General features: G+C 51.9%; 1 protein-coding gene across 1 annotated transcript; it reads right to left on the bottom strand.

The window, feature by feature from the left end:
* Positions 1-827: 827 nt before the first annotated feature.
* SELL (selectin L) lies at positions 828-20,744 on the bottom strand. The gene is made up of 9 exons (XM_084865775.1): positions 20,590-20,744; positions 19,755-19,824; positions 17,625-18,011; positions 16,165-16,272; positions 12,263-12,448; positions 10,832-11,017; positions 9,246-9,374; positions 5,040-5,058; positions 828-1,107 (listed from the first exon to the last, which is right to left on the bottom strand). The coding sequence occupies exons 1-9, from the start codon at positions 20,710-20,712 to the stop codon at positions 1,089-1,091; spliced, it is 1,227 nt and encodes a 408-aa protein (XP_084721901.1). The 5' UTR covers positions 20,713-20,744; the 3' UTR covers positions 828-1,088.
* Between the last annotated feature and the right edge of the window lie 4,235 nt (positions 20,745-24,979).

Below are 24,979 nucleotides of genomic sequence, written 5' to 3'. Positions count from 1 at the left end.
AATCAGACCCTCCCGGGGTATGGCAAAGTCTCTGCCTTCAAGGGGGAGGGGGGCTTTATTGGGGAGAAAACACTTGTGTGACAATGTTCAAAATAACAAACAAGGTAACACTGGGGCGGGGGAAGAGTTGTGTCTAAGGACAAAACTGCACATGGCATACTGTCCTTGGGAAGGAGGCAAGGGGAGGTTGCCATGGGCGGGCTGGTGAGGACCAGCTAGGAAAGTGGCCAGGTGATGGGGGAGGCAGGACCGAGGTGAACCATGGGGAACGGGTGGAATCCAGGGAGATGGATGAGAGAACTGGGGGCAGGGAAAGGGGAGCATTTCGGCAGGAGGCCCGGAATCTCTTTCTCCCGGTTTCAACTTTTCTGCAGAACCACAGGGACAGAGGCTTTACCCACTAAGCAGGGGTTATACAAAACACGGAATTCAAGAAATCTGGTGGGTGTGACAAAAAGAGACAGCGAAACCCAAATCTGAGGCAAGTGTGGGTCTGGCGCCTTTCTTTCTCCTCCCCGGGGTTTGGTGCTCATGAGATGTGTGTGTGGAGTCAGCCACCGGCCGGGGGGGAGCAGGGGAAGGCAGACAGCATGGCCTGCGGCTGTAGAAGGTGGGACCCAGTGCAGACAGGTCTGGTCCTGTTGGGAGCAGAACCCCATGGTTTCACTGGCGTTGGAAGCAAGGAGGACATCAGCTGAAGGGCCTCTCCGTGAGAATGTACACACCCCCACCCCCGTGTGCTGGCGTGTACCCCCGTCCCACGGTGTTTGAAGGTGTCATCAGGTGCAGCTCTGAGTTGAAACCGGAAACAAGAGTCAAGGAAGAGCCTGACGCCAGCGTCTTTATGTCCCACAGCAGCCCTCTCCCTGGGGTCTCGTTCCTCCAGGGGGGGAGAGGCACACACTGAGCTACACAGACACAGCGCCGCGGGGGGGTGGGGGGGGGGAACGGGGGCCGAAGAAGCTGCTGGCCCTGGAGGAACTTTCCGTATGTCCTAAGCGAGACACACGCCATCCCAACGGCGGAGGGCTGGAAGGACCCAGCGGTGAGCTGGGATCTCGAGAGAGCCTTCTGTCCCAGAGCGTGATTCAGTACGGGTCATCCATGCTGCATGGAAAACAAGGGGACGCGAGTTAAAGGGAGGGGCTTAACACTGTGGAAACTAAAGTGTTAGGGAAGGTAACTGTTCCCGAGAGGTGAGGAAAGTAGAGAAAATATGACCAGTGAGTTGGACGAAATGCCAGACAGGCCTGAGGCGGAGACAGGAGGTCAGAGAAGCCTCAGGCAGAGCTTCTCAGGCCTCAGCTGCTTCCCCCCAAACCCAGCGGGTGTGGTGGGGACAGGGACTCTGCATCTCTGACAAATCCCAGAGGGTGCCGCTGGTCCCCAGCCCGCACTGAGCAGCGTCCTCGCCCAGGCTCTGTCTTCCACTCAGTGAGCACATGGGGCGCTGGAGACAGACCCTGAGCAGCAGGGAGTCAGGACAGTAGAAGCAGACATGCGCCAAAGGAGAAAGAAATCAGAGGACATCAAACAAAGCTCATGCACGCAATGGGGTGGGCCTCCCGGGCCTGACCCCGGGGGTCGATGATGGAAGGAGGTGGAGACACATGAACGGAATGACCCCTGGTGCGTGTGAAGCAGGGTCTCGTTCTTGGGAAGGACGGGGACAGCCAAACGCCGTCTGCTTTCATTGCTCCTCTCCCAGGGAGCACCAGCCTGAGCTGTTCTCACGGCGAACCGCCCTGGGAAACCACAATTCAGCAGCTGCCAACGTGCCGCCAACACAGACTGAAAGGCTTCTGAAAACAGACTCTCACGCCGGCCCCCCTCTGAGGTTGGCATCGTATCTTCCTGTGCATCTCGGGCGGAGCTCTTACCCGGGCAGAATTTAGACACTAGAAACCAAGTGAGGTGATAAACAGAACCCGTTTGCAGAAGAATCAAAATAAACCGGCAAGCATCAAAACCGCAGATGCCCGAGGAGCAGTCATTCACTAGCCAGCACCAGCCAGCGGCGAGTAGGACTGAGCACAAAGAGCGTTTTAAAAAAACACAGAGACAGGTGTTTGCTGTGATTGTGTTCGGTCACCTTCGGCTTGTTTTAGGAACACGCCCTGCTCCTCCCACCCCACCCTTCCTCAGTGCCAGCACACCCCGGGCTCCGTGTGGGGGAACCACACCACCGGGACTTACCCCTCTGACCTGGGGCCAAGAGTCCTGAGTTCTACAGGCATGAACGCTAAGAGCATGATCTTTGGACCTAGCGGGGCACAGATCTCACGGGACATTCAGTGATCACCAAACCCTGCAGCGAAGGAGGCCTTTGACCAACGCAGAACTCCCTGGCCACTGCCATGTCGGGGTCATAGTTTTCTTTTTCTTTAAAACACTTTTCTGTCTTAGCTCCCTCACCAGGCAGTCTCCCTGAGGTCAGGGGTAAGGATGGACTCCTCTTTCCCACCCAGCCTACCACTGTTCCTCACCAAGGCGCTCAGAAAGACAGCTGTGGATTGGTTCAGGTGAAAGTTAGCAAACCATTCAACCTGATGTGGCAGTTAGCAAAGAAGGGTAATGAGCTTAAGGCTGGCATCCCTCCTGCCCTGGGGCAGTGATCGGCAAATCCATGAGTCACCAGAGCCAAATAGCAACAGATGTTTGAAAACAACCCCGGAGCGCCACCTCCAACAGGATTGACATTTCTTTGGAGAGCCAAAGTTTTTAAACTTAAACCTCTTCTAACGCCACTTCTTCAAAATAGACTCGCCCAGTGGTATTTTGTGCAAGAGCCACACTCAAGGTGCCAAAGAGCCGCATGTGGCTCGCAAGCCACAGTTTGCCAACCACGGGCCTAGGACATCTAAACCGTTGAATCGATCCATCAAGTGGTGACAAAAACACACATGGTTCCTGCGGCCAGAAGCCAGCTCTGGGTGGATTGTGCCAGGAAGACTTTTACTCGGTGGGTGTGAGCATCTTGTGGGTTTCCTGCCCGCAGAGCCGGGAGGCACGTGCTGGGAAGGGCCTAGGACCCACCCACACACTGTCCAGTGGAAGGTAAGGCGATAACATAGAATAAAAGGACCTCCACCGAACCTCTGTCCCCACCCAGGTACCCCAGCACTCTCAGCTCCTTCCAGCCAAGCTTCTCAAGAGAGATGGCTGACATGGTCTGCCCTTTTTCTCATTCCCACTGAGTCCTCAAGCCCTGGCCACCGGACTTCTGTCCTGACCTCCACACTGAAAATAGTTCCCACCAGGTCCCGGTCACATCCAGGGGAAATGTACTGGTTCTCTAGGCAGCACGTGAAACAGTTTCATTTCTCCGTTTCCTAAGAGTTCCCAACCCCGTACTCCATCCCCACCCCCCATTTTCTTCTCTCTCCCTGGCCACCCCTACCCACTTTCCTTTTCCCAGTTGCCTTGCTCACTGCTGATGTTCCTCGGGCTGCCCTGTCCTCCCTCCCACCCCCTCCTCCCCACACTGCGGCCTGGGCGATGGCACCTGGTCCTCCGATGGCAGTTACCTCCTGTGATGTGAGAACCCCCGAGTCCATGTCTGCCCCACGGCAGCCTCTGGGCTGCAGACAGAGCCAACGGACCGCGAGTGAGCCACCAGCACCAAACAACGTGCACAAAACAACCCCGGAGCACCACCTCCAAACTCTCTCTCTGTTAGTTTTATTGGTTGTTGTTGCTTTCCCCTCCCAGGGAATAGCACAGTGGAGTACAGATAGCGGCCGCCTATCAGTTTCCCAATCAGAACCACGGCACCTTCTCTGATTCTCCTCTGTCTTCTGTTATTCGCCAAGGAAGGACCACAGGCGACTGATTCTACCTCCTCTGGCCTCATGAGCGCATCCTCGCTGCTATGGTTCTAGACAGTTTTAACCTCATCATTTCAAGTTCCTCCCAAGCAGTTCTTTGCCTCCAAGCTTACTTTTGTGTGAGGTGACCCTCACAGATCGGGTGCAGAGATCCCCGAGATACACATCTCAGCACCGGGAAGGGTGCTGGGAGGGAGGGACCCCCACCTGCTCAGCCCCGTGGCGATGCCCCAAGGGCCTCAGGACAGAGCCCACTCTCACTGTGGCGCGTGGGCCCCTCTGTGATCTGGCCCCTGTCACCTCCGGCTCCCCACTTTCTCTTTCGCACCCTGCGCACAGCCCGCGGAACTTCTCGGTGATAATTTGTGGTTTGCAGGATGGCTGTCTGAACAAGCACCCCTCCTTGGGGACCATCTTGTTTCATTTCCAGCCTCCAGCTGGGTACTTCGAATGGCACCACAATCTCGTCTTCACCCTTCTTTTCAGGGACACTCTCCTTCCTAACATTCCAGAGCCAGTCACTACGGCTCTCGAGCGGATCAATGTTTTGCCACCTTCATTTCTGCCAGACGGGCCATGCATTGCCACCTGCTTGCATCTCTCCTAGGTGTGTGTTTCTCCAGGTAAGAAATCTGAGGTTCAGGACCAAACTAAAAAACTACCTTTTTAAGGAAGCTGCAGATAGAGTCTGTGCTCCCAACTTTCCCACCTTTCCGAAGGCAGTGCTTGAAAGAGCAGCAGTCACCTGCCCCCTGTGCTGGGCATTGAGGACCTGGGGTCCAGGGTTATACCTGCTTCTTAAAGCCTGGCATTCAACAGTTTCTCCATCGATATTTGTTGAATTAGATGCTTCCTGATACCGTATTTAGTACCTTATTTGTCCTCACCTTCAGCCAGGACAAGACAAAGTATGTCACAGTGCTTCCAATCCTCACAAAATATTCAGAGCAATTGGAAAGCGCCCCCCTTTCCATACCAGCCTTTTCCTAATGGGGCGTTACTTGTCCGTTCATTCATTCTGTTCCGCTCACACTAAAAAGACCACTACTTTCAGGGAGGCGGATGGATGGATCGATTTATCTGGAAAGGTCATTGGAATGAGGCCCCGTGTAAACAGCTACTGGAGTCAGTGTGTTTCACTATAGCAGGAGGGTCTTAGGAAGGCAGAGAATAGATCAGCAGATGTAGAAACTGCTCACTGATAACACTTACCTTCTCTGAGACTTTTTGCCTGAAATTAGAAGAAATAGAAAAATGGCATCAGCAAAAGTAGACAATTTCAACGTCTTAAGACAAGCATAAACAGAAATCCCCACCCTCAGCACCATCTTTTGAAGCATATTATGTGTTTGCTGAGTAGAGCCTCTGAGGTCGGAGGGCTAAGGCTCTCGTTCAAACAGCGGTTGGTCCTCGGTCGAACCAGGTTCCACTCCGCGGTCTGCTCGGCCCATAAAGACAAGTGCATCCCGACCTCCCGGTAACCAGGCCCCATACCCCCCTTTCACAGGCTTCCACTTCCCCACCTGCCCTCCCACTCCCTCGGGTCCTTCCCTGGGAGACCTGACTGCTGATACAGGGAGAACACGTGTCTCACACCATCTTCTCTAGGGAGACCCTCAGGCCAGGCGGCAGGAGTGACACCCCGATCTGAGGAACCGGCGTGCTGTCACCTTACACAGCGACGCCCAGGGGTCTGCTTTCCTCCTCTGACGGCCTGCCAGGAACTCGGAGCCCCATCCGAGACGCTTGCTGAGCGAGCCTATAGGACTTGGTGACACACACGTTTCTGTGTTCTACCCTAACCCGTGGCTCCAACCTATTTCTGTACAGTACATGTTGGCCTCCTTTTTCTTCCTTTTAAACTAATTTTAATGTGCTCTGTTGAACGTGTTTTGTAAGTGATCTGACATTCTCTTTAAAAAGCAGAGAATAAATAAGTAGATAAATGAGCCAACTGTAGAATTGAGCTGCAGAGGGAATAAAAGCAAATACAAGCTTCCTGAGTAGCCCCAACTGGTTTGGCTCGTTGGATAGAGCATCAGCCTGAGGACTGAAGGGTCCCAGGTTCGATTCCAGTCAAGGGCACATACCCCGTTGCAGGCTTGATACCCCGTTGCAGGAGATAGGCAATCACTGATTCTCTCTCATCATTGATGTTTCTATCTCTTTCTCCCTCTCCCTTCCCTTCCTCTCTAAAATCAATAAAAATATCTCTTAAGAAAAACTTTCCTAGTAGATCAGCCTCTCTGGAAGGCAGTGTATTTCAGGGGCGACCCCCTGGAGCTCTAGCGTCCTTCAGCCGCCGAGCGAGCCCTGGTGGCTACCAGCGGCGTGTCCCTGAACAGCCACGTAGCCTCTCTGAGCCTCCACTTCTCCTGGGAACGGGGCCTGAACTTACATCTTCCGCCCGGAGCTGATTTTTAAAATGTACTCAAAGTACTTAGTGCAGAGACTAAAGCTTAGATAGTATTCATTTACTATTTTACACCTTTAAATGATCAGAAGTTAACATTTTAACGTTTCTCCCCAAATTCAGCGACTGACATCATGGGTCAAATACACCTGCCCCGAGGGAGTTCGATCTAAACGCATTTCAGGTTTCTGTTTCTTTATCTCCACATATTTTCCTTCTAGGAGCAAGGAGACATATAGCAATACACAAGCAAGAATCAGTTCCTGCTGAGAGTTTCTTTTCTGAAGAAAAGGGAACTAGGGCCTGTGCTCAGCCCTGTGCCCTGGAGCCCTGGTGCCCTGGTGCCCTGGTGCCCGGTGCCCTGTCCCCTGTCCCAGTCTTGTGGTCCCGGTGGAAGGGTCTTCCATCCCCGGGGAAAAACAGAGCCTCCTTACCCCAGAGACCAGCCGTCTCAGGGGCACGTCCAGATGGGAGTCCGGCTCCAGCCCTGCTGACATTCAGGGACTTTAGAGATTTGGCCTAAAACATGATGGCCTCTGCCCGGACATTATTGCTCAGTGGTTGAGCTTTGGCCCATGAACCAGGAGGTCACAGTTCGATTCCTGGTCAGGGCACAAGCCCAGGTTTCAGGCTCAATTCCCAGTGGGATTGCATGCAGGAGGCAACTGACCAATGATTCTCTCTCATCATTGATGTTTCACTCTCTCTTTCTCCCCCTCTCTCTTCCTCTCTGAAATCAATATAAACACATTTCAAATTTAAAAAAAACCACATTATTGCCTCATTTCCCCATTTACCAAGCAGGGCCAAGGACACTGGCTAGTCAGCTGGGGGAAAGGTTTCTAGACACAGCCATGCACAGGGGCATGTTTCTGGGCCACCGATTGCTCACTCAGGAGAACGGGGCTGAGGTCTAGAGTGCGGGCAAGGGTCAGAGTGCGGGTTCCTCAGATCCCCGGATTCTGGCCGTTTCATTGGCTACTATTCTGTGAAGATTCACCCATCCCCTTTCCAGCTTTCTCAGCCCCAAAGCATATAAAGTTCTCAGTGGCGATGAGCACTGCCTCTATCCAGATGTGTTGCTTTTCACTTTTATTCTTGTAAATGCCTCAGCTACCTTGCAGGGGGAAAATATATATATATTTCGTGTTTCAATGAATCTACAACTAACATTTTTGGAAGCAAAAGTGACTTGAAGTTGGGGCTGCCAGAAGAAGTTCAAAAGTGAAGACTGTTCGGATGTTTTGTTCGAGAAGCATGACCTTCCTATAGCCCGTGATCTCCGAGCTCCGCTCGCTGCTGGCATAACTGTAACAGGCAAACTGCCCGTTATCTGTTTCCTGTTTGCCCCACACCCATTCCCACAGTGGGGCACGCAGTTCTCAGATTATCGGTTTGAGATCTTGTACAGAAATGACTCCAAGGTAAAGAATGTCAAAACAGCCCCACTGCCTTTTCTCACCCCTGCTCATAAACCAGCCCCAGCCGGCCCCTCGCCCTCCCTGAACCACTGTGACTCCCATCTTGTTCTTGTGATTCTACTGGCATTTATGAAAAGGTTTCAGAATTTGGAAATAAGTACCCTCCTTTTGCTGGTGACTCGCAGCCCCAGAGCCGTCAACAGTTACTCAGCTATCCCTTACCCATGATGCTCTACCCCCTCTGTCCGGCCACCGCTACCCAACGTAGGAGGACAGAGGGCGCTGGGCCAGGCTTTGAAGTCTCCGTGGACACGACCATCGGCAGTGGGAGGGAAATCCCGTTCCTGCTCTGCCTTTTACTCACATACTTAGTGCTGTCCTATAAGTTCATGGGACCCGATGCTACCAAATGTCTAAGAGCAGAAGCAGAGGTGCTAACTCCTCATGCTCTCAGGTTGCAGCTACTGAGGTCTTCCCACATCCTCGCCCGCCCCCCGACCCCACCAAACCCCACCCCGTCTTGCTGGGTTGGTTAGAACAGGAATCAGGTTCCCTTGTTCTTACATTTAGGATGAAAGAGCGGATCACAGCGAAGACTATTGAGAAATAGCAGCTACTATTCCTGCAGTTGCCAGTGAGGACGAGTGGGTGAGGGGTGCAGCCCTGACGTACCACATTCACCGAACAGAATACGTGCTGATTAATACGGCGGAAGTGGGAGTAAAACGGCAACAGGGCACAGCTTCTTAGCAGTTGTTTTGAGGTCACCTATGACCCCTGACCCTGAAGCAGGGACGTATTAAAAGCTGCTTACTGTGCATGAGTTTCAGAGTCTTGGACATTTCTGCTGGCTGAGTCCGGCCCATGAGGCAGCCCACACCAGGCTCTGCCTCGGGCTGTGGGTCTGTAACTGGCAGGCCAGCCACGTTAGGGTTTGGGTAAATGTGGGCAGGTCGGTGAGGGAGGCTGCTCCTCCCTGGGGGGCAGACACTGGCTGCTCAGGCAGCCCTCCTTGCTCCCTCTTTTCCTCCAACCCAGAGTGGAGGAGAAGCAGGAGAGGCTGCTCGTTGCTGGTGAACAGGCACAGGGGAGGAGCCTGGGGTGAATCCTGGATGTGTGATTCCTAGGGTCAGAAGCAAGGCAGGTGTGCGGCTCTCGTGAGGTCAGGGATTCGGGGACAGTGCCGGGGAAACATTCCTGGGCACTGGATCCGCTTCCCAGAGGACCCGCAGCACAGAGTCCAAGGCACGTGGCTCTTAGAGGGCAGGTGCATGCGTCCTTTTCTCAGAATTAAGTCAGAGCCAAGGCCCATTTGTCCGTTATCACCCAAGCGAGGTGCCTTGAAGATAGCAGGACTTTCGTTTGTTTGTTTTAAAGTTTGTTGGATGAAAAAAAACAAAACAAAAAACAGCCCACGTCTCTTAATGCAGGTGTGTGTGAGGCTGCCTCCCACGTGTCCAGGGCTGAGGTGTGCGGCCTCGCCCCCTAGCCAGCCTCAGAAGCTGTTGTACTTAGTTTCCTGTGGGTTTCTATTTTCTTCTCTTTGCAGTTCTATTATTCTCATAGGAAGGTGAACGCACGTACCTTTTTTTAATCTCCTCGCCAGCCAGATGATAAAGCCCAGCCCCAGAAAGGCGGTGACCATGACCGCCAGGGGGATGAACAGGGGGTTGTAGTTGCCTTCCTTGATCATGGAGAAGCTCCTGTCCAATTCTGAAAGAGAATCGGGAGGCACGTCACGTGAGGCCACGGCATGATCTCTCTGGTGCCATTTCCTGAGGGTAGACTTCCCCCTCCCTCCAGCTCCCAACAACTGCCCCTTTGGTGCCATCTGGCATGAGGAACCTGGCGTGGGAAGGCCCGTGATGAGCCCATGGCAGAGACAAAGACTGGACTGGCTTTCCTAGCCCCACACCTATGCCATCTCAATTCCCGGACTGGTCACTAGTAGAATTTCTGGGAGATGCACCTAAAAATCTTGTCAAGAAGTGGCCATCGTTGCGTTTAGCTCCGTGGCCTTGTTGAATGGTTGAGACACTAAAGCAGAGAGGAGCTGAAAGGCCCACTTGATTGTAGGGAAAATAAAAGCCAGCGTTCCGGACCAGTGACTTGTCAGTCGCAGGAGAGATCAGTGCTTTTACTCGGAAGCAGCTGTGTAGGCGTCTGTACTTGGGGTTTACCTGCCGGGGACCTGCATGGACCTGTGAATGATTCACTCTTCCCACTTCCATCACCGATATACAAAGGGATACACCTCCATGTCCTCTTGTCAGTGTGAGCCAAGTTCACTGGGGAAACTTTATTGAAAACGTGCCACGTGGGAACATCTGTAATCGGTGGCACCAGTGAAAGGCACTTCCTTCTGCATGTTGGCACGGGGTCTGACAGCATCCCTATTCTCATGTGACCCTGAGAAACCCTTTCACGGGGCTTCCATCCCCACCCCAACTATATAGTGGAAAGGGGTTCAAGGTCCCAGAGGATCCAAAGAGAAGGCACCTATTGGCTGTCTGGAAAGGAAAGGACCCCTAGCCTGATACACAGTCCTCCCCTGAAGACCCTGAGTCCCCGCCCACTCCCTGGCCCACAGAGATCAGCTTCTCGGACAGCTTCCACGGGTCACACCATCAAAAGACTTTCGTCATTGGTGCAAATGGCCTGAGGGGCAGACATGGGTAGCTAGTCTTTCATATGCCAATTTAATGTGCATTTATTTAGCACCAACAGTCAGGTGGAGGGTATTGAGAGATGAGGGAGACATAGCCCTTATACACAGACAGATTTGGATGCTTCGGTTTAATAATAATGGAAATGTACCCCCTGCTTTTGGAATTATGTGGTTATTGGTGTTCTTGGAGGGGCACTTCAATGGACTACCAGAGAAGTGAGCTTGCACTGGAATAGGAGAATGGAAAGGAAATAACTCAGTAGAGACAGTGAGTTTAGATGTTAAGGTCTGAGATAGGAGGAGTTGAGAATTGACTGGAAAAAAGAAATAGCTATCGTTAAAGGTAGAGGCAAGAATAGACAGGGGTTATGTAGTAAATTAATATGTATGAATTTGTTTTTAAAGCACATCCATTAAGCAAAATGAAATATAAAAAGTTACTATATCTTTCCCACATCTGCTCCATCTTTAAGGTATTTGGGAGATTGGGACATGGACTCACTCTGGCAGATTGTAGGAGGGCTGGACCACATTCCAGATGATTCACAGACAGTTCTCGTCTTTCCGATGAGCTCAGTTCCTTCTGAGCAGTTGAAGGTGCACGTGGAGTTAAAGCTGAAGTTGCCCAGGGGGTGACGGCAGTCCATGGTCCCCAAATCAGGTGCTGCTAGAGCATCACACTGAATCACTTCAACAAAAAAGAAAAACGTTCTGAGGAGAGGCCTTCTCTTGACCCAAGGATTTAGCCAAAGCTGCCTTACTCAACTGTGGAACCACCCACAGGACCCCAACCATTCCTAATCTAGAAATTGCTCCTGATGATGCTTCCAGAATTCACTTTCTTCAGAACGATGGAGAGTGGAGAGGCAGGGGTGAAGCCAGGAGAGCACCGGAAGCATTTGGGGTGAAAGGTGGAGAGAGGAGGGAGGATGGGCCCCTCTGGGAGTCACTCCAACTCTGCTGGAAGTGCCTGGACTTGGCCTTGGCCCTTGAGGAATCTTCTCACTGAGTGTAGAGAAGGCCCACCCCTCCCCCGGTCCCAAAGTCTGTCCAAGCAATTTTGAGAAACATCCCAATTCCCTGAAGCAAGTTCCTCAACTTCTGTAAAATTTAACAGGCTGATCAATTTAATTGTTCCTTTCTTCCTTCCTTCCTTCCTTCCTTCCTTCCTTCCTTCCTTTCTTTTCTTTCTCTTTCTCTTTCTCTCTTTCTCTCCTTTCTTTCTTTCTTTTCTTTAAATCTCTATTGTTGAAAGTATTACACATGTCCCCTTTTTTTCTCCATGTGAAATATGGTGGGTGTTTGAACCCTAGGCCTTCACCAAGTGCTAAGATTTCAATAAGTGATTCTGACAGTTCTTTTGAGACTAAACCACTTAAACTAGTGGGTCAGAAGCATCGACGACATAGGAAATGTAACCAAAACTGGCACCCCCAGTTTCCTCCTGCAAGGGGATCGTCCCACCAGCTAAAACGAAAACACCCACCATATTTCACATGGAAAAGGACAAGACACTGTGTTTTTCACAGCAGTTGTTACTCTCCTGAGAGTTCATGGGAGGAGAAAAGCTTTAAAAAAATGATTTTGAGAATAAACAAATAAAACAATAATAATAAAAAAAAGACCTCTGCCTTAGAGAAGGAAATCAGGTGGTGTTAAGAAGGACACCACATAAAACAGGTGTTTTTGAGAGGAGAGAACAACCCAAATTTCAGTGAGGCTCAGCAAGGTGGGTGATTTATGCACTGACAACAAGGAGGAAAAGATACAGCATAACCATGGTGACTGCTGAAAATCACTCACGGGCTGTGAGAGGGCCCCTCTGAGCAGCATCACAGAATAGTCTACGGGTAAGTCGTGCTCCAGCAGAGGGTCCAGGCCTCGCTGTGGGAACCCAGGGCTGCGTGACAAAGCCCGGGGGACAGCTGCTCACCTCGGCAGGTGGGCACCGGAGATGACCAGTTCCCAAAGGGCCCGCAGGTGGCTTCCTCCGTCCCGGTGAGCTCTGTTCCCTCGGAGCAGTTGAAGGCACACCGCGAGCTGTAGCTGAAGTCTCCCAGCGGGTGGCTGCAGGCCATGACACCCAGCTCGGGGCCCTCCAGAGGCGCACATCGTGTCACTTGAATAAGAAGAGAGACAGCATTGGGAGGCAAGAGGGCCTGGTGGCTCGTGAGTCCAGGCGCGGCCACCTGAGGACCAGGGCGGTGACAGGACCATGATCACTATCAGCTCTGCTGACTGTCCTCACCTCCTGGAGTTGGTGTGGGAATTAGATGAGTGAGTGCAGGGCAAGGACTTAGGATAGAGCCCGGCTCACAGGAAGTTTTATTAAGCATGAACTAATCTTCTTGTTATCTGTGGCATTATCTGGGGAGAGAATTTTTAATACTTACACGGGTTTAAGTGGGAATGACCGGCTCAGTCTGGAGATTACTGAGAATTTTAGGGTGATGGGCTAGGAGGTTTGGAGAAAGAGGGGGCGTCTCCGCCTGGACTCTGCCTCACCCTCCCTAGCCGGTGCCAGGCCTTAGCTCCTCCAGTTGGACAGCCTCCGCAGAAGCCGCACCGTCTCCTGCTCTGGTCGGTGGTGCAGTGGATCACACTAAGGCTCCAATGTTAGGCTCTGTCATGTTATTTGGGCCAATATTGCAACTCTCGTGCCTTATGTTTCATTAAGTTTGAGCCATTGTGTGATCCTGCTCTTGACATTTCAATAAAGAATGGATCCAAGGAATTGGGAGACATTTTATATTTTTTCTTATCCATTCCAAGTCCAAATGAAGGTGAATTACATGCTGAAATAGTGTGGCTCAGTGGATAGAGCGTTGGCCTGTGGACTGAAAAGTCCCAGGTTTGATTCTGGTCAAGGGCATGTACCTTGGTTGCAGGCACATCCCCGGTAGGGGGTGTGCAGGAGGCAGCTGGTCGATGATTCTCTCTCATCGATGTTTCTAGCTCTCTATCTCTCTCCCATCCTCTCTGTAAAATATCAATAATTTTTTTTAAAGAAGGTGAATTACATTGTCCAGTTCAATCCATGCCCACAGGCAAGTGCCCGATACACACCAGGCCCAGCCTCCATCCTGCAGATGCAGTGACAGGTCAGATGTGCACCAACTTCCTGTGCCATCAGTGTGCCAGGGGATACAGGCACGTGCACAGGTGGCCTTGTCAATGTGGATCATAAGGAAGATATACATGGAGGTATTAGAACAAAAATAGGAACACTCGGCCTATTTGGGGTACTCAGAAAGCTCCCTGAAAGAAATGGTCCCTGAACTATGTGTTCAAGATAAACAGGTGGATTATCTATGAGAGAGAAATCCATGAGCAATCGACGAGATACAAAGCTCTCGAGGTCAATGTGAAGAACTGTGAGCATTCTGATGTCACTAGAAGGAAAGAGGAGATGGAGAGGCGGGGGAGTGAAATGAGATTAGGGAGAAAGATAGGCACTAAGACAAAATGCCGTTGTCTTTTTTCATTGGTTTCCTGAGCACCCATGGTACAGCAGCATCGCTCTAGGCCTTGAAGAGTTTAGAGTTGTATTCCGTGGGACAAATGACAGGTGGACATGAAAGGGTGGGTGGCCACAGATATGTGATGTTCGATTGTTTCCAATTGATCAGCCTGCTCGTAGTGTGCATATTTGAGGGGCACTCATTGAAGGTCGTGGATTGCAGCTAAGAAACTGGACAATCCTCTAGGAAGGGGTTGAGGAGGGCAGTGGCAGTAGAATTGACAAGCAGGAGACAAATTGGAGAAACAATAAAACTGTATAAAAATGAGTAGTGTGTACACGTAGGGTTGGTGAGAGGGCTTCATACCAGAGCACTCGTATAAATGGTGATCCACACACGAAGATGAGGAATCCCTGGAAAGCTGCTGGGACAGTGGCTTTGCAGCCTGTGGGCATCCCACGGAGATGCCTGTATATTTGGAGTTCAGGGCTGGAAACAGGTCGTCAGTCCAAAGCTCACATAGACTCATGAATTCACAAAAGTTGGCACATTTGACCAAAGGGAGCGTAGAGAGTCAAAAGAGAAATGGACAAGAGGTAGAAGACGAGAAATAGCAATAGTGTGTGGGCTTGGGCTTGTGCCCATGAAGAATACCGGAGAGAAATGATCACAGGTAGAAAGGAAACCAGGAAAGAGTGGTATGATGGAAGCCCAGACCAAAAAGATTGAAGTGTTCAATGAGGGAGTGGACATGGCAATGATGTAAGAACCAGAAAATAAAGCTTCGGGATGGAGTGAGGGTGTAGGGTTGGGTAGGAGTCACGGCTCTGCAATCGAGTGAAATGAGGTGGATCCATTCCAATTGGTTGACATTTAAATTTGCTTCAGCCTCAATTCTTTATTCTTTACAAACATTCTTTACAAACATTTTGTGCCCCTCAAATATGCACACTACGAGCAGGCTGATCAATTGGAAACAATCGAACATCACATATCTGTGGCCACCCACCCTTTCATGTCCACCTGTCATTTGTCCCACGGAATACAACTCTTTATTCTTTCCCCCTCCTTATCACCTTATACTTTATGCACCAGATACTTCAAACATAGTTTTGAAACTCAACCAATTCGGTCAAAGGGTTTGATGTGTCTCTCGGTAGTGAGTTGACTGGGTCAAAGGCTCCTAGCTTTGAATCTGTATTTTCTTCCCTTTCTGTTTCTACCACCTCGACTCTGGGTGATTTCAAGAGCATCCTACCGATCCTCTCCATCTTCTCCCTTTCTGCTCTCCACTCCATCGCCCACACTGCTTCTGGGATACTTGCCCCACATGCAGGTGTTAAAATACTAAGTGGCAGAAGAAAAAACCCTCCAGACACAAACAACAGTGAAAAAGAGGGAGTCAGGTGGGGAAGGTTGAACAGGGCAAAAGTGGGGATAAATGGTGATGGAAGGAGACTAAACTTGGGGTGGTGAACACACAATACAATACTCAGATGATGTCTTATAGAATTGTACACCTGAAACCTGTAACATGTGCTAACCAATGTCACCCCAATAAAGTCAATAAAAAGATACCAGCAGTCTCCCATTTATAATAATAAAAGTATAATATGCTAATTACACCAGATAGCCAAAAGCTGGGACTGTGAGGGCTGAGCCCCTTGCACGAATTTCATGCATCGGGCCTCTAGTTGTTAAACAGAGGCCAGATTGCTTCATTAGGCAGTTTCCCGTCCCTGCAAACTTACCCCGGCTTATCTTGCTTTCAAGCAAACCCAATTATGAGCATATATAATTTCCACCAGTTAACTGTAAATCCTTTAAGGGCAGAATCTGTAATAGATTTGCCTTTCTATCTTCTAAAATACCCAGCCCAAATGTGTTGAATGTATTATTACATATCTCCGACCTCTATGTACTGTATGCCATTATGTGTATGAACTCTTCTTTTTGGCTTTGCCCTGTTATGACTTTGAGGATTAACATAAACAAGTGAGATTGCCTTCTGGGTAACTCACCCTCCTAACCATAAATGTTTTCGTGTCTTTCAGACTTTAGAGTTCCAATGAGCCCAACAAGCTCACTAGAGATGAGTTTCTAAAAGCAGGAATCGGCCACACCTGATTTGTCACTGTCCTCCTGACCCCGTGTTCTCTGTGGCTCTGGGAGAGACTTGATGAGAAGAGAATTGAAACTTCATCCTGACTTATGAAATCTTGACGGAAAGGTGCCCGCATTTCGCAAGCCCAGCCTTCTGATCACAACTTCTCATTTCTCAGAATGGCTGGCACCTTGCTGTCCCAGCCCACTTCCACCGTGGCAGGAACCCAGTCGCTCACACAGAAAGAAGCCACGAGGGCAAAGGGCTTACCGAACTGGCACTGGGGTCCATAGTAGCCCGTGTCACAGCGGCAGGTGTTGTTGTTGATGGTTTCCACGCATTCGCCGTGGCCGCTGCATGACCAGGGCTGGCACGAAGCTTTAGGGGGATCAGGAAGAAATTACTTTAATGTGATTACTTTGTAGTTCGCATAGTCATATTTTTAGACTTTTAGATAACTTTCTGCCTGAGACTAATTTACCACACAGGAAACCTTCATTTGTATATTCATAGTACCTTTGCATAAAAACCATACCATACACTAACATTTTTATGTACGTCATATACTGGCCCATAGCCATACACATTTATTTGGTGAATGAATTCGCCAGTGCTGACTAACACTCTAGCATTTTGGGAAGTCTTAGGGATATGAGTTGAAACTCTTGACATTACTTGGTTTTTAATGTAATGGACAGATTCAGTGATGCCCAATCATTTCTGCAGTCAGATTGCTCAGCAATCCCTTTCTTTGCAGAAAGAACGATAGAAAGAGGGAAAAGTCCAAACTGCTAAATCATCTGGGCGTCCCACCTGCCAGGGCCCCAGGGAATGGTGTTTCGCTGTTCAAATTGACTCGGAAAAGAGTCGGGGCTGTTTGGGCTGTTGCCATGGCCCTTGGGGAGTTGTTATAACCAATGACATTGAAGCACATGTTCCATTGCCCAGAACTCGGGCTCCGCCGCAGGCAGGGCCACACCAGGCCCTGCTTTGTGGTGAAGACACTGAGGGGGTGTGAGGCTCAGCTCCTCGCGCTTCCCCGCCTTCTCCTCAGGGACCCTGACAGTCTAGTCCTTTCTCCTTAAACACCGCGCATCCTTTTCTTTTTCTTTAATTTATTTTTATTGATTTCAGAGAGAAAGGGAGAGGGAGAGAGAGATAGAAGCATCAATGGTGAGAGAGAATCATTGATTGGCTCCCTCCTGTATGCCCCCTACTAGGGATGGAGCCTGCAACCCAGGCCTGTCCCCTGACCTGGAACCGAACCTAGGAGGGACCTTTCAGTCCATAGGCTGATGCTCTAGCCATTGAGCCAAACCAGCGGGATGTAAATGGATTTAGGTGCACAGCTTTGGGGTATTGGGACCAGCCTTGCACTCCAGGAAGGCTCTGCAGTGACATGGGTCGCACTGCCTGGAGGCCTGGGATGAACTCAGAAAGCAACAGGCTCTGCCCAGCATCCCCTGGGGCCTGGCTCTCTCCACGGGGCTCCCTACCTGTGAGCACAGGGGCCCAGCTCTCTCTACGGGGCTCCCTGCCTGTGAGCACAGGGGCCCACCTCTCTCTATGGGGCTCCCTGCCTGTGAGCACAGGGGCCAGCTCTCTCTACTGGGCTCCCTGCCTTAAAGCACAGGGGCTGGTCTCTCCAAGGGGCTCCCTGCCTGTGAGCACAGGGGCCTGGCTCTCTCTACGGGGCTCCCTGCCTGTGAGCACAGGGGCCAGCTCCCTACCTGTGTAGCACAGCGCGGCCTTGGGCTTGTGGCAGGCGTCGTCATTCCACTTGCCCGCGTCCTGGCTCCTCTTGATGTACATCTCCACACAGTCCTCCTTGGACTTCTTGTTGTTGGGTTCCCCGGCGCCCCAGTTCTCGGCCTCGGCCGTGAGGGACTTGTTGGTGCCCACCCAGGTCCACACGCCGGCCACCTTGCGGATGCCGATCCAGTAGTAGGTGCGGCTGAAGGGCAGCGTCCGGTTCAGGTACTCGATCTCCCCCTTGTTCTGGATGGCCACCAGGTCGGTGTAGTTCTGTCGGCAGAACCTCCTGGCGCTCGCCCAGTTCATGGGTCTTTCGGAATAATGGTATGTCCAGCCGTCGGCCCCATGGTAGGAAGAGAACTCTGAAAAGACATGAGCGAGAGGGTACACCTCTGTCACAGCTGGCACCGCGGGGCTCACCCCGGCCGAGCCCCCTGGGACTGGAGGAACCTCACAGCTCAGGTGTAAGGTCCCGCCTGGTGCAGAATGAGTCATCTGCAGGTTCGAAGCAGAAAACACCCCCGCTAGTCCCAATCACTTCTCACCACAATACAGAGCGCTTTTGCACATAGCTCTGTTTTCGACAAACTTGGTGGCTTTCTAGATTTATTTTCGTGAAATAATTTTTTTCTCTCCAAATTCTTTCAAGTGAAATGTAACCAACCTAATTCAGACATTCATGTCTACCTTTGTAGCTGCCCATTGTTTACAAGTAATTTAAGTTTAACCTTTCTATACCGTGTTTTTTTTAATCCCAGGATAGTTTCCTAAAGGCCAGCACTTCTGCTTCTAGGAGAGAAGTCAGATTAGGACAGGAGTAATTATATATTGCTAAGCAATCTCTTTTGTATCAGAAAGATAATAGTTAGCACAGGAAGAACTGCTTCTGGGAAAACGTCCGTCCACAGCCCAAGCCTTAGATATCCAGCTACATCACAACACTCAAAGTGCACACAGCCAATGTTGTGGGACTGGGGGATGTACTCAGATGGTGTCCCATACACAGAGACAGCAGCTGATGGCGTGTGATCATCACGGGTGCTTCAGCTATGAGCACCTTGAAGAAACCAAGACAAACACGTAGTCACACAGTGACCTCGTGATAACACGGGCCGTTCCGAGCATGTGTGATCTGTGGAACACTGCTCTCCTGTGAAGTAACCGTTTTCACAGCCGTCAGCACTGATTGGGTTTTCACCGTGTAGGGCAAACCCCGTGGAGAAATGTCACAGAAAACAGGTCCAACGTTACCGTCTCCTGAGGATTCTAAGCGAGGCAACACAGATGCAAAGAAGACATAATTCACCTGGAGCAAGTCAAACATATCGGAAGTGAAATGTATGATTCGTGAGGAAAGAATGTCCTAGAATGGACAGGTGGGCCGAGCTGTGAAGGGGCATTCCACCAGAAGGCCAGTGCTGGAGGGAGGAAACCGCTCGGCTCACTGCTCTCCGGGCCTTCAGTGCCAACAGCAGTGCCTGGCACACAGCAGGGCCTCCCCAGGGTGCCAGGGGGCATGGGCAGACATGGCACAAGGGATGTGTGAGGGGCCGAGGGACGCACGTTTGCGTGGCCAGAACTGCAATTTCAAGCCAGGGAGTAAGAAGACATTCGCTGACTGCGACGATGGGAACGTTCCCAGCAACGCCAACACTCTTCAGGAACCAGACATGGCATCTGTCACAGCCATGGGAAAAGCATCAAAAAACAGAGAAAGGGCTGGCCCTTTAAAAGCTCACACGCTAGTTGTAGAATTGATGTTCACTGAACGGTGGATGAATCATAGAAAGCGCAGTGCTAACCATGTGGTAAGTTCCCTGTTAGATATTTCTTAATTGGCCTTCTTCCTTCACAACTCAGCTCTCGTGGGTCCGGCCAGGCTTTGGGCCTGCAGCAAAGGGTGTGGCAGGGGCCCGGGGGTTCCGGGAAAGGACCGAAGAGGAGAGGAAGAAAGATCTTCCCGGGAGGGGTGGTATTCACGGTGTCTGCCTACCGATTTCCCAGTGGCTCTGCAAGCCCAGGGGCCACTGAAGAAAAACAAACCAGTGGACAAAGGCTCAGCAACACACACACACACACACACACACACACCCCTCAGAACGTACCCCAGCAGAGCGCCGTCCACACCCACAGCTCCAAGGCCCGCTGAGCGCTCCGATGTCTCCGGGGAGAGAGCTGAGGGGAAAACGCGAGATGTACACTTAAATCCACGTGCACAGCCCCGGGGAGCCTCCCACCACTTTCCTAGAGTTCTAATCCAGACACACGGGCTTGGAAAGCCAGGCAAAGGCACTGACTCCTCAGACACGGCTGAAAGAGAAGCATCAAATCTGCCTCAAAACGGATCCTTTACTTTCATGTCTCAGCCTCCAGGTGCTGATGGTGACTCCTCTGACTTTTTCTATATTTCAGTACCTGCTTCGCGGCTGAGCTGTAAGACGGAACCACTTGATACTTAATCTGTATTGTTTTTAAAGTGTCCCTTGGTGCTTAATGGGCTGTTGACATTTAGGTTGAATGTTTAAAATCCCCCACTTGATTATGCTGCTTCCAGTTCCTAAAAGAATGAGACAGCCAGCCAGACTGCAGAAAGAAAGGCAGTTTCATTGTTTTCAAGTAAGAAAAGATACCTTTTGAGTAACTCGGATGGCAAGACCACACGTTGCTGCACCCCTAAAACCATGTGGACTGCAGTGTCCCTTCTCGGGGAGCCGCAGGTTAGCTCGCAAAGCTGCTCATGGCAACAAGGGGGCCCTGAGTCTCAGCCCAGACAGCTGAGCAGTCAGAGTGAGAGAGGAGGGCCCTGGGGGCTCCGGCAGGTTGAGCTCCTGGCTCTTCTAAAGCAAAAATGAAATGTGTTGCCTCCTGTCCTTCACCACCCACCTCTGCGACCCCAGAAGAGGCTCTGCGAGCCCCCGAGGCCCTGCAGGCTGAGCTCACCATGTCTGCGGTCCTGGTCCCGGCCCTCTGCGGCCCCACGTCCCACTCTGCTCCGGGCTCCGGTCCTGGCCCAGGCGAGGCTGCACTGTGCACTGAGTGCCCAGAAGGGCTGCTTTCTCTCATTTCTCTAAGCAGTCTCACATCCTCCTCCTCCCCACTCCCCGCCCCCCTTCTGGCTCCTCTTTCCCCACCTCTTTCCTGACCTGTCACCTCCCCTGAGAAAAACAGAGCTCTGACCAAGGTGCTACTGTTAGATCTCCCTCTCCTCCGCTCTCTCTCCTTCCAGCCTCCTTCTCCCTCTCTTCCTTCCTCCCTTCCTCCCTTCCTTCTCTCCTTTCCTCCTTTTCCTCCTCCTTTCTTCCCTTCTCCTCCTCCCTCCCTCCCTTCTTTTCTCCCTCCCTCCCTCCCTCTTGCCCAGTCTCCCTCTCTCTATCTCTCTGTCTCTCCTCTTTCTATTTCTATCAGCACCAGGCTAACTCTTCACTATCCGTAGTAAAGGGCGCCTGATGACCGCAAACACCACACAATCAAAAAGTACTTCAGACACATTCACGATGACCCTTTCACTACATAGAGCTCACCTGCAACAACCCGAGGGTGCCTTCCTGCCCCTCGCTCTCCCCCTAGTGGACGTCCTTGTCAATGGCACCCCTAACGTTAAGCCTGGACCTGCAGAGCTTTCTGCCCTCGGGGTTTGGGGGCCTAAAACACCCTTCTCTGAAGGAGATAAACTGCATATGAAATCAGGACCTGGATGATGGGGGGCAGTAGAAGGGGGAGTCACTGGCAATCAGATTTACATTTTTAAAAAGACAATAATAACAACAATAGCTATAGATCTCAACGTTCCATGTCAATTACCTTATTAATCTTTATAGAAATTAAATACAACAGCAACAGTTGGTGCTGTTGCTACCCCGGTTTTCCCAGGCCCAGGAAGGTGAGAAAGGAAGAGACCGGGGGTGGGGGACCAGCCCCACTCCAGCATGTGTGTGTGTTTAGTGCACTGCCCTCCTTCTGGTCGGAGCTCAGAGGCGTGTGGACATGGGGACACGCCTGAAGCCGAGGGGCGCCACGAAGTGCCCATCTCCACCCACAGCCCAAAGCAGTGTCGGGACTGCGTTTCTAAGTCCCCGCTCCCGTTCTCCCCTGACCTTGTCAGCCAGGCTTTCAGCCACACCAGGGCCCTGGGTCCTCCCTTCCCTATTCCCACAGCCAGTCTCCGTCCCCTCCCTCCTCGGCCAGTGGGCCCTGGCTCCCCACCTCATCCACGTCCTTCTGTTTCACTGGCCGGTGCTGCCTCATCTCCTCCGCCACGCCTGTGGCCCCAGCTCTCGCTGCTCTTCTCTCCTTTACCCTGTGGACTTGATGGCCCGCCCCGGTCTCTGAACCTGAATGCCATCTCCATGCACTCACTTTCGATCTCTCTTTCCCCTCCTCTGGCCCGGGAACAACCCCCGTGCCCATCGAACACCTTCCCAGTATCTCCATTAGTGGTCCACTCCACCTCCACATTCTACATGCACCACACTGACCTCAGACTTCCCCTCGAACCAGAGAGCGCATGTGACTGGAGTGGATGCAGCTCGGTGAGTGAGGTCACGGTTGAGGCGTTCAGGAGAGGCAGTGGAGCGGAGGGAGAATGATGGAGAATGGAGAACGTGGGCAGTGGACCACAGTGCACCTGACTCAGGTCGCACAGGATGCAGGAGTGCTTGAGGCTGAGGAGGACCAGGAGCGGGGGCCGAGCCGCCTGCACAGGGGCTGGGAGTCCTGGCCAGGAGGCGGTGAACTTGGCGTTATGTGCTCCAAGGAAACAGGGTCATTTTATTTCTTTTTCTCATTTCCAGAAGCCTTGCTGGCATGGTTCAGTGGTTGAACATCGACCGATGAACCAGGAGGTCACAGTTTGATTCCCAGTCAGGGCACATGCCCAGGTTGCGGCCTTGACCTGCCCACCAGTAGGGGGCATGCAGGAGGCAGCCAATCAATGATTCTCTCTCATCATTGATGTCTCTCTCTCTCTATCGCTCTCGCTCTCCCTCTTCCTTCCTCTCTGAAACCAGTAAACATGTTTTTAAAGGGGTTTGCAGGGGTCTTCAAACTACGGCCCACGGGCCACATGCGGCCCGCAGAGGAGTCTGATCCAGCCCGCCAGGTTTTTTGGGCAGTGAGCGCAGCCGAGGTGTTACAGTAGGAATTAGTAGTTCATATAGTCCGGCCCTCCAGCTCTCTGAGGGACCGTGATCTGGCCCCCACTTTAAAAAGTTTGAGGACCCCTGGGTTAGAGGAATGAGGATCAGTAAGAGAACCTCATCATAAAGGAGACCGCCCCTGCCTCCCATCGCTGAGGTGTGGGTGTGAGAGAACAGGTCCCGTCGAGAGACCTGCGGGGCCTGTCACAGGCCCGGCTGCGGGACAGTAGGGTGGCCCGGGGCTTGGAGAGGAACTGGAGGGTGGGGGCTGGCTGACTGGGGGAGCAGTCCAGAAGGTGAAGGTGGTGGTCAGGAAGGAGAGCAGGTGGGTCAGGAGGTGTGGCCTGTGAGCTGGCTGGGAGGTAGCAGACCAGCAGAGGGGCCTCCACTCCAGCTGTGAGGAAGGAGGTGGCCATGGAGAGGTGGTCCTGCTGGGCCCGGGGGCGGGGGGGACACTTAGTCTGACTCTGTTTTTTAATATATTTTATTGATTTCACAGAGAGGAAGGGAGAGAGATAGAGAGCTAGAAATAGAGATAGAGATAGAGAAATAGAAACGTCGATGAGAGAGAAACATCGACCAGCTGCCTCTTGCACACCCACTACCGGGGACGTGCCCGCAACCAGCGTACATGCCCCTGACCAGAATCGAACCTGGGACCTTTCGGTCCGAAGACCGACGCTCTACCACTGAGCCAAACCGGTTCCGGCAGTCTGACTCTGGAGCGTGGGTTTGTGGCGTCTTCCATGGAAGCTAACCTGCCAACCCAGAGCCGCTCCCCTCCTCACATCTGTGCTCTCACTGGCCATGTCCATGTGCCTCGGGCCCCTGCATTCCTCTGCATACATGAAATTCATCGTTGTTTCTTTGTTTTGCTTTTTTAAATATGTTTATTGATTTCAGAGAGAAAGGGTGAGGAAGAGAGAGAGAAACATCAATGATAAGAGAGAACCATTGATCAGCTGCCTCCTGCACGCCCCATACTGGGGACAGAGCCCACAACCCGGGCATGTGCCCTGACTGGGAATTGGACTGTGATCTCCTGGTTCATTGGTCGAGGTTTAACCACTGAGCCGCGCTGGCCGGGCTGCACACCTTGCGTTTGCACAGTTTGCTGCAGCACTCCGCCGGGAAAGCCCACAGCCACACACTGCCCGTTGGGCTGCCGTCTCAGTCCTCCAGGGAAACAGCCTCACCCGCTGGATCTAGCCTGGTTTTTCCTTTTTTCTTTACTCTTCCTCTTGAGTAGAACCTTTGTGCTGAGATGAAGCATAAAATCAAAGTGAAACCAACTGTGGCCGATGACAGTGCCATAACCACAACTGTTTTCCGCTTGGACAACCCGGTCAACAGTCAAACCAGGTTTTCTTAGAAACTTCAGATGTGGAGTCTTTGATACCAAGGAGGTTTTTAGCTTTCAGAAGAGAAGAGACGCCTTTTTTGGGGGGGTTATGGGGACAGAAAAACCAGCCGGGCCCTGGGCCTGGAGGAAGACAAGTCTGCAGAGTAAATGAAGGGGAGTGGTTTGACTCGAGCAGCTTGAGATGTGAGATGGGCATGAGGCAAAGGCTCCAGGATAAGGACCCTGTTCCATTGACCTTCCTCATCTTTTCTAGAGCGTTCACACTTTGCAGATAACCGTGCGGTACTACTGCAGGGGCCCCTGAGTGCGGTGATCGCCCCAAAGACAGACAGTACCAGGGTTGGACAGATGTGGAGAAACCGGGGCCCTCGTGCACTGCAGGAGGCGGGTGGAAGGGTGAAGCCCTCTCACAGAACAGTTTGAATGAAACATGGGGTTACCAGAGGGTCCAGCAATTGCACGCCCGAGAGAACGGAAACCATACGTCTACTCACAGGAAGCTCAGAGCAGCACCCTTCCCAGCAGCCAACGTGCAGCAGCGAGCCAGAGTTCACCAGCTGGCGGATGGGGTCAGGAGGGGAGGCATGGCCATACGATAGGGGATTCCTCAGCCATAAAAAGGAATGACGTTCCACACCTGCTACAGAGTGGATTGGCCTTGGATACATCGTCCTGAGTGAAAGACGCCGGACGCAAGGCCTCATGATGCCACGTATGTGAGATGCCCAGAGCAGGCAAGTCTGTGGAGGCAAAGGCAGGCTCCTGTTCACAGGGCCTGGGGAGGGGGGGGGGGCGCGGGGGGAGGGAGAGTGACTACTGGTGGGCACTGGGT

The sequence above is a fragment of the Pipistrellus hanaki genome (genome assembly GCF_964339955.1).
Source record: "Pipistrellus hanaki genome assembly, chromosome: 18".
Taxonomy (NCBI): domain Eukaryota; kingdom Metazoa; phylum Chordata; class Mammalia; order Chiroptera; family Vespertilionidae; genus Pipistrellus; species Pipistrellus hanaki.
The sequence above is the reverse complement of the archived record's forward strand: the minus strand, read 5'-3'. Positions and strand labels throughout refer to the sequence as shown.

Coding starts and splice junctions, on each gene's coding strand:
- SELL (XM_084865775.1), bottom strand. CDS start 20,712: ATGAGAGAAAGCAGCCCTTCTGGGCACTCAGTGCACAGTGCAGCCTCG. Junction 18,012..19,754: donor GTGGACGGCGCTCTGCTGGG/GTACGTTCTGAG, acceptor ATGTCTTTTCAG/AGTTCTCTTCCTACCATGGG. Junction 11,018..12,262: donor TCCGGTGCCCACCTGCCGAG/GTGAGCAGCTGT, acceptor TTTTTGTTGAAG/TGATTCAGTGTGATGCTCTA.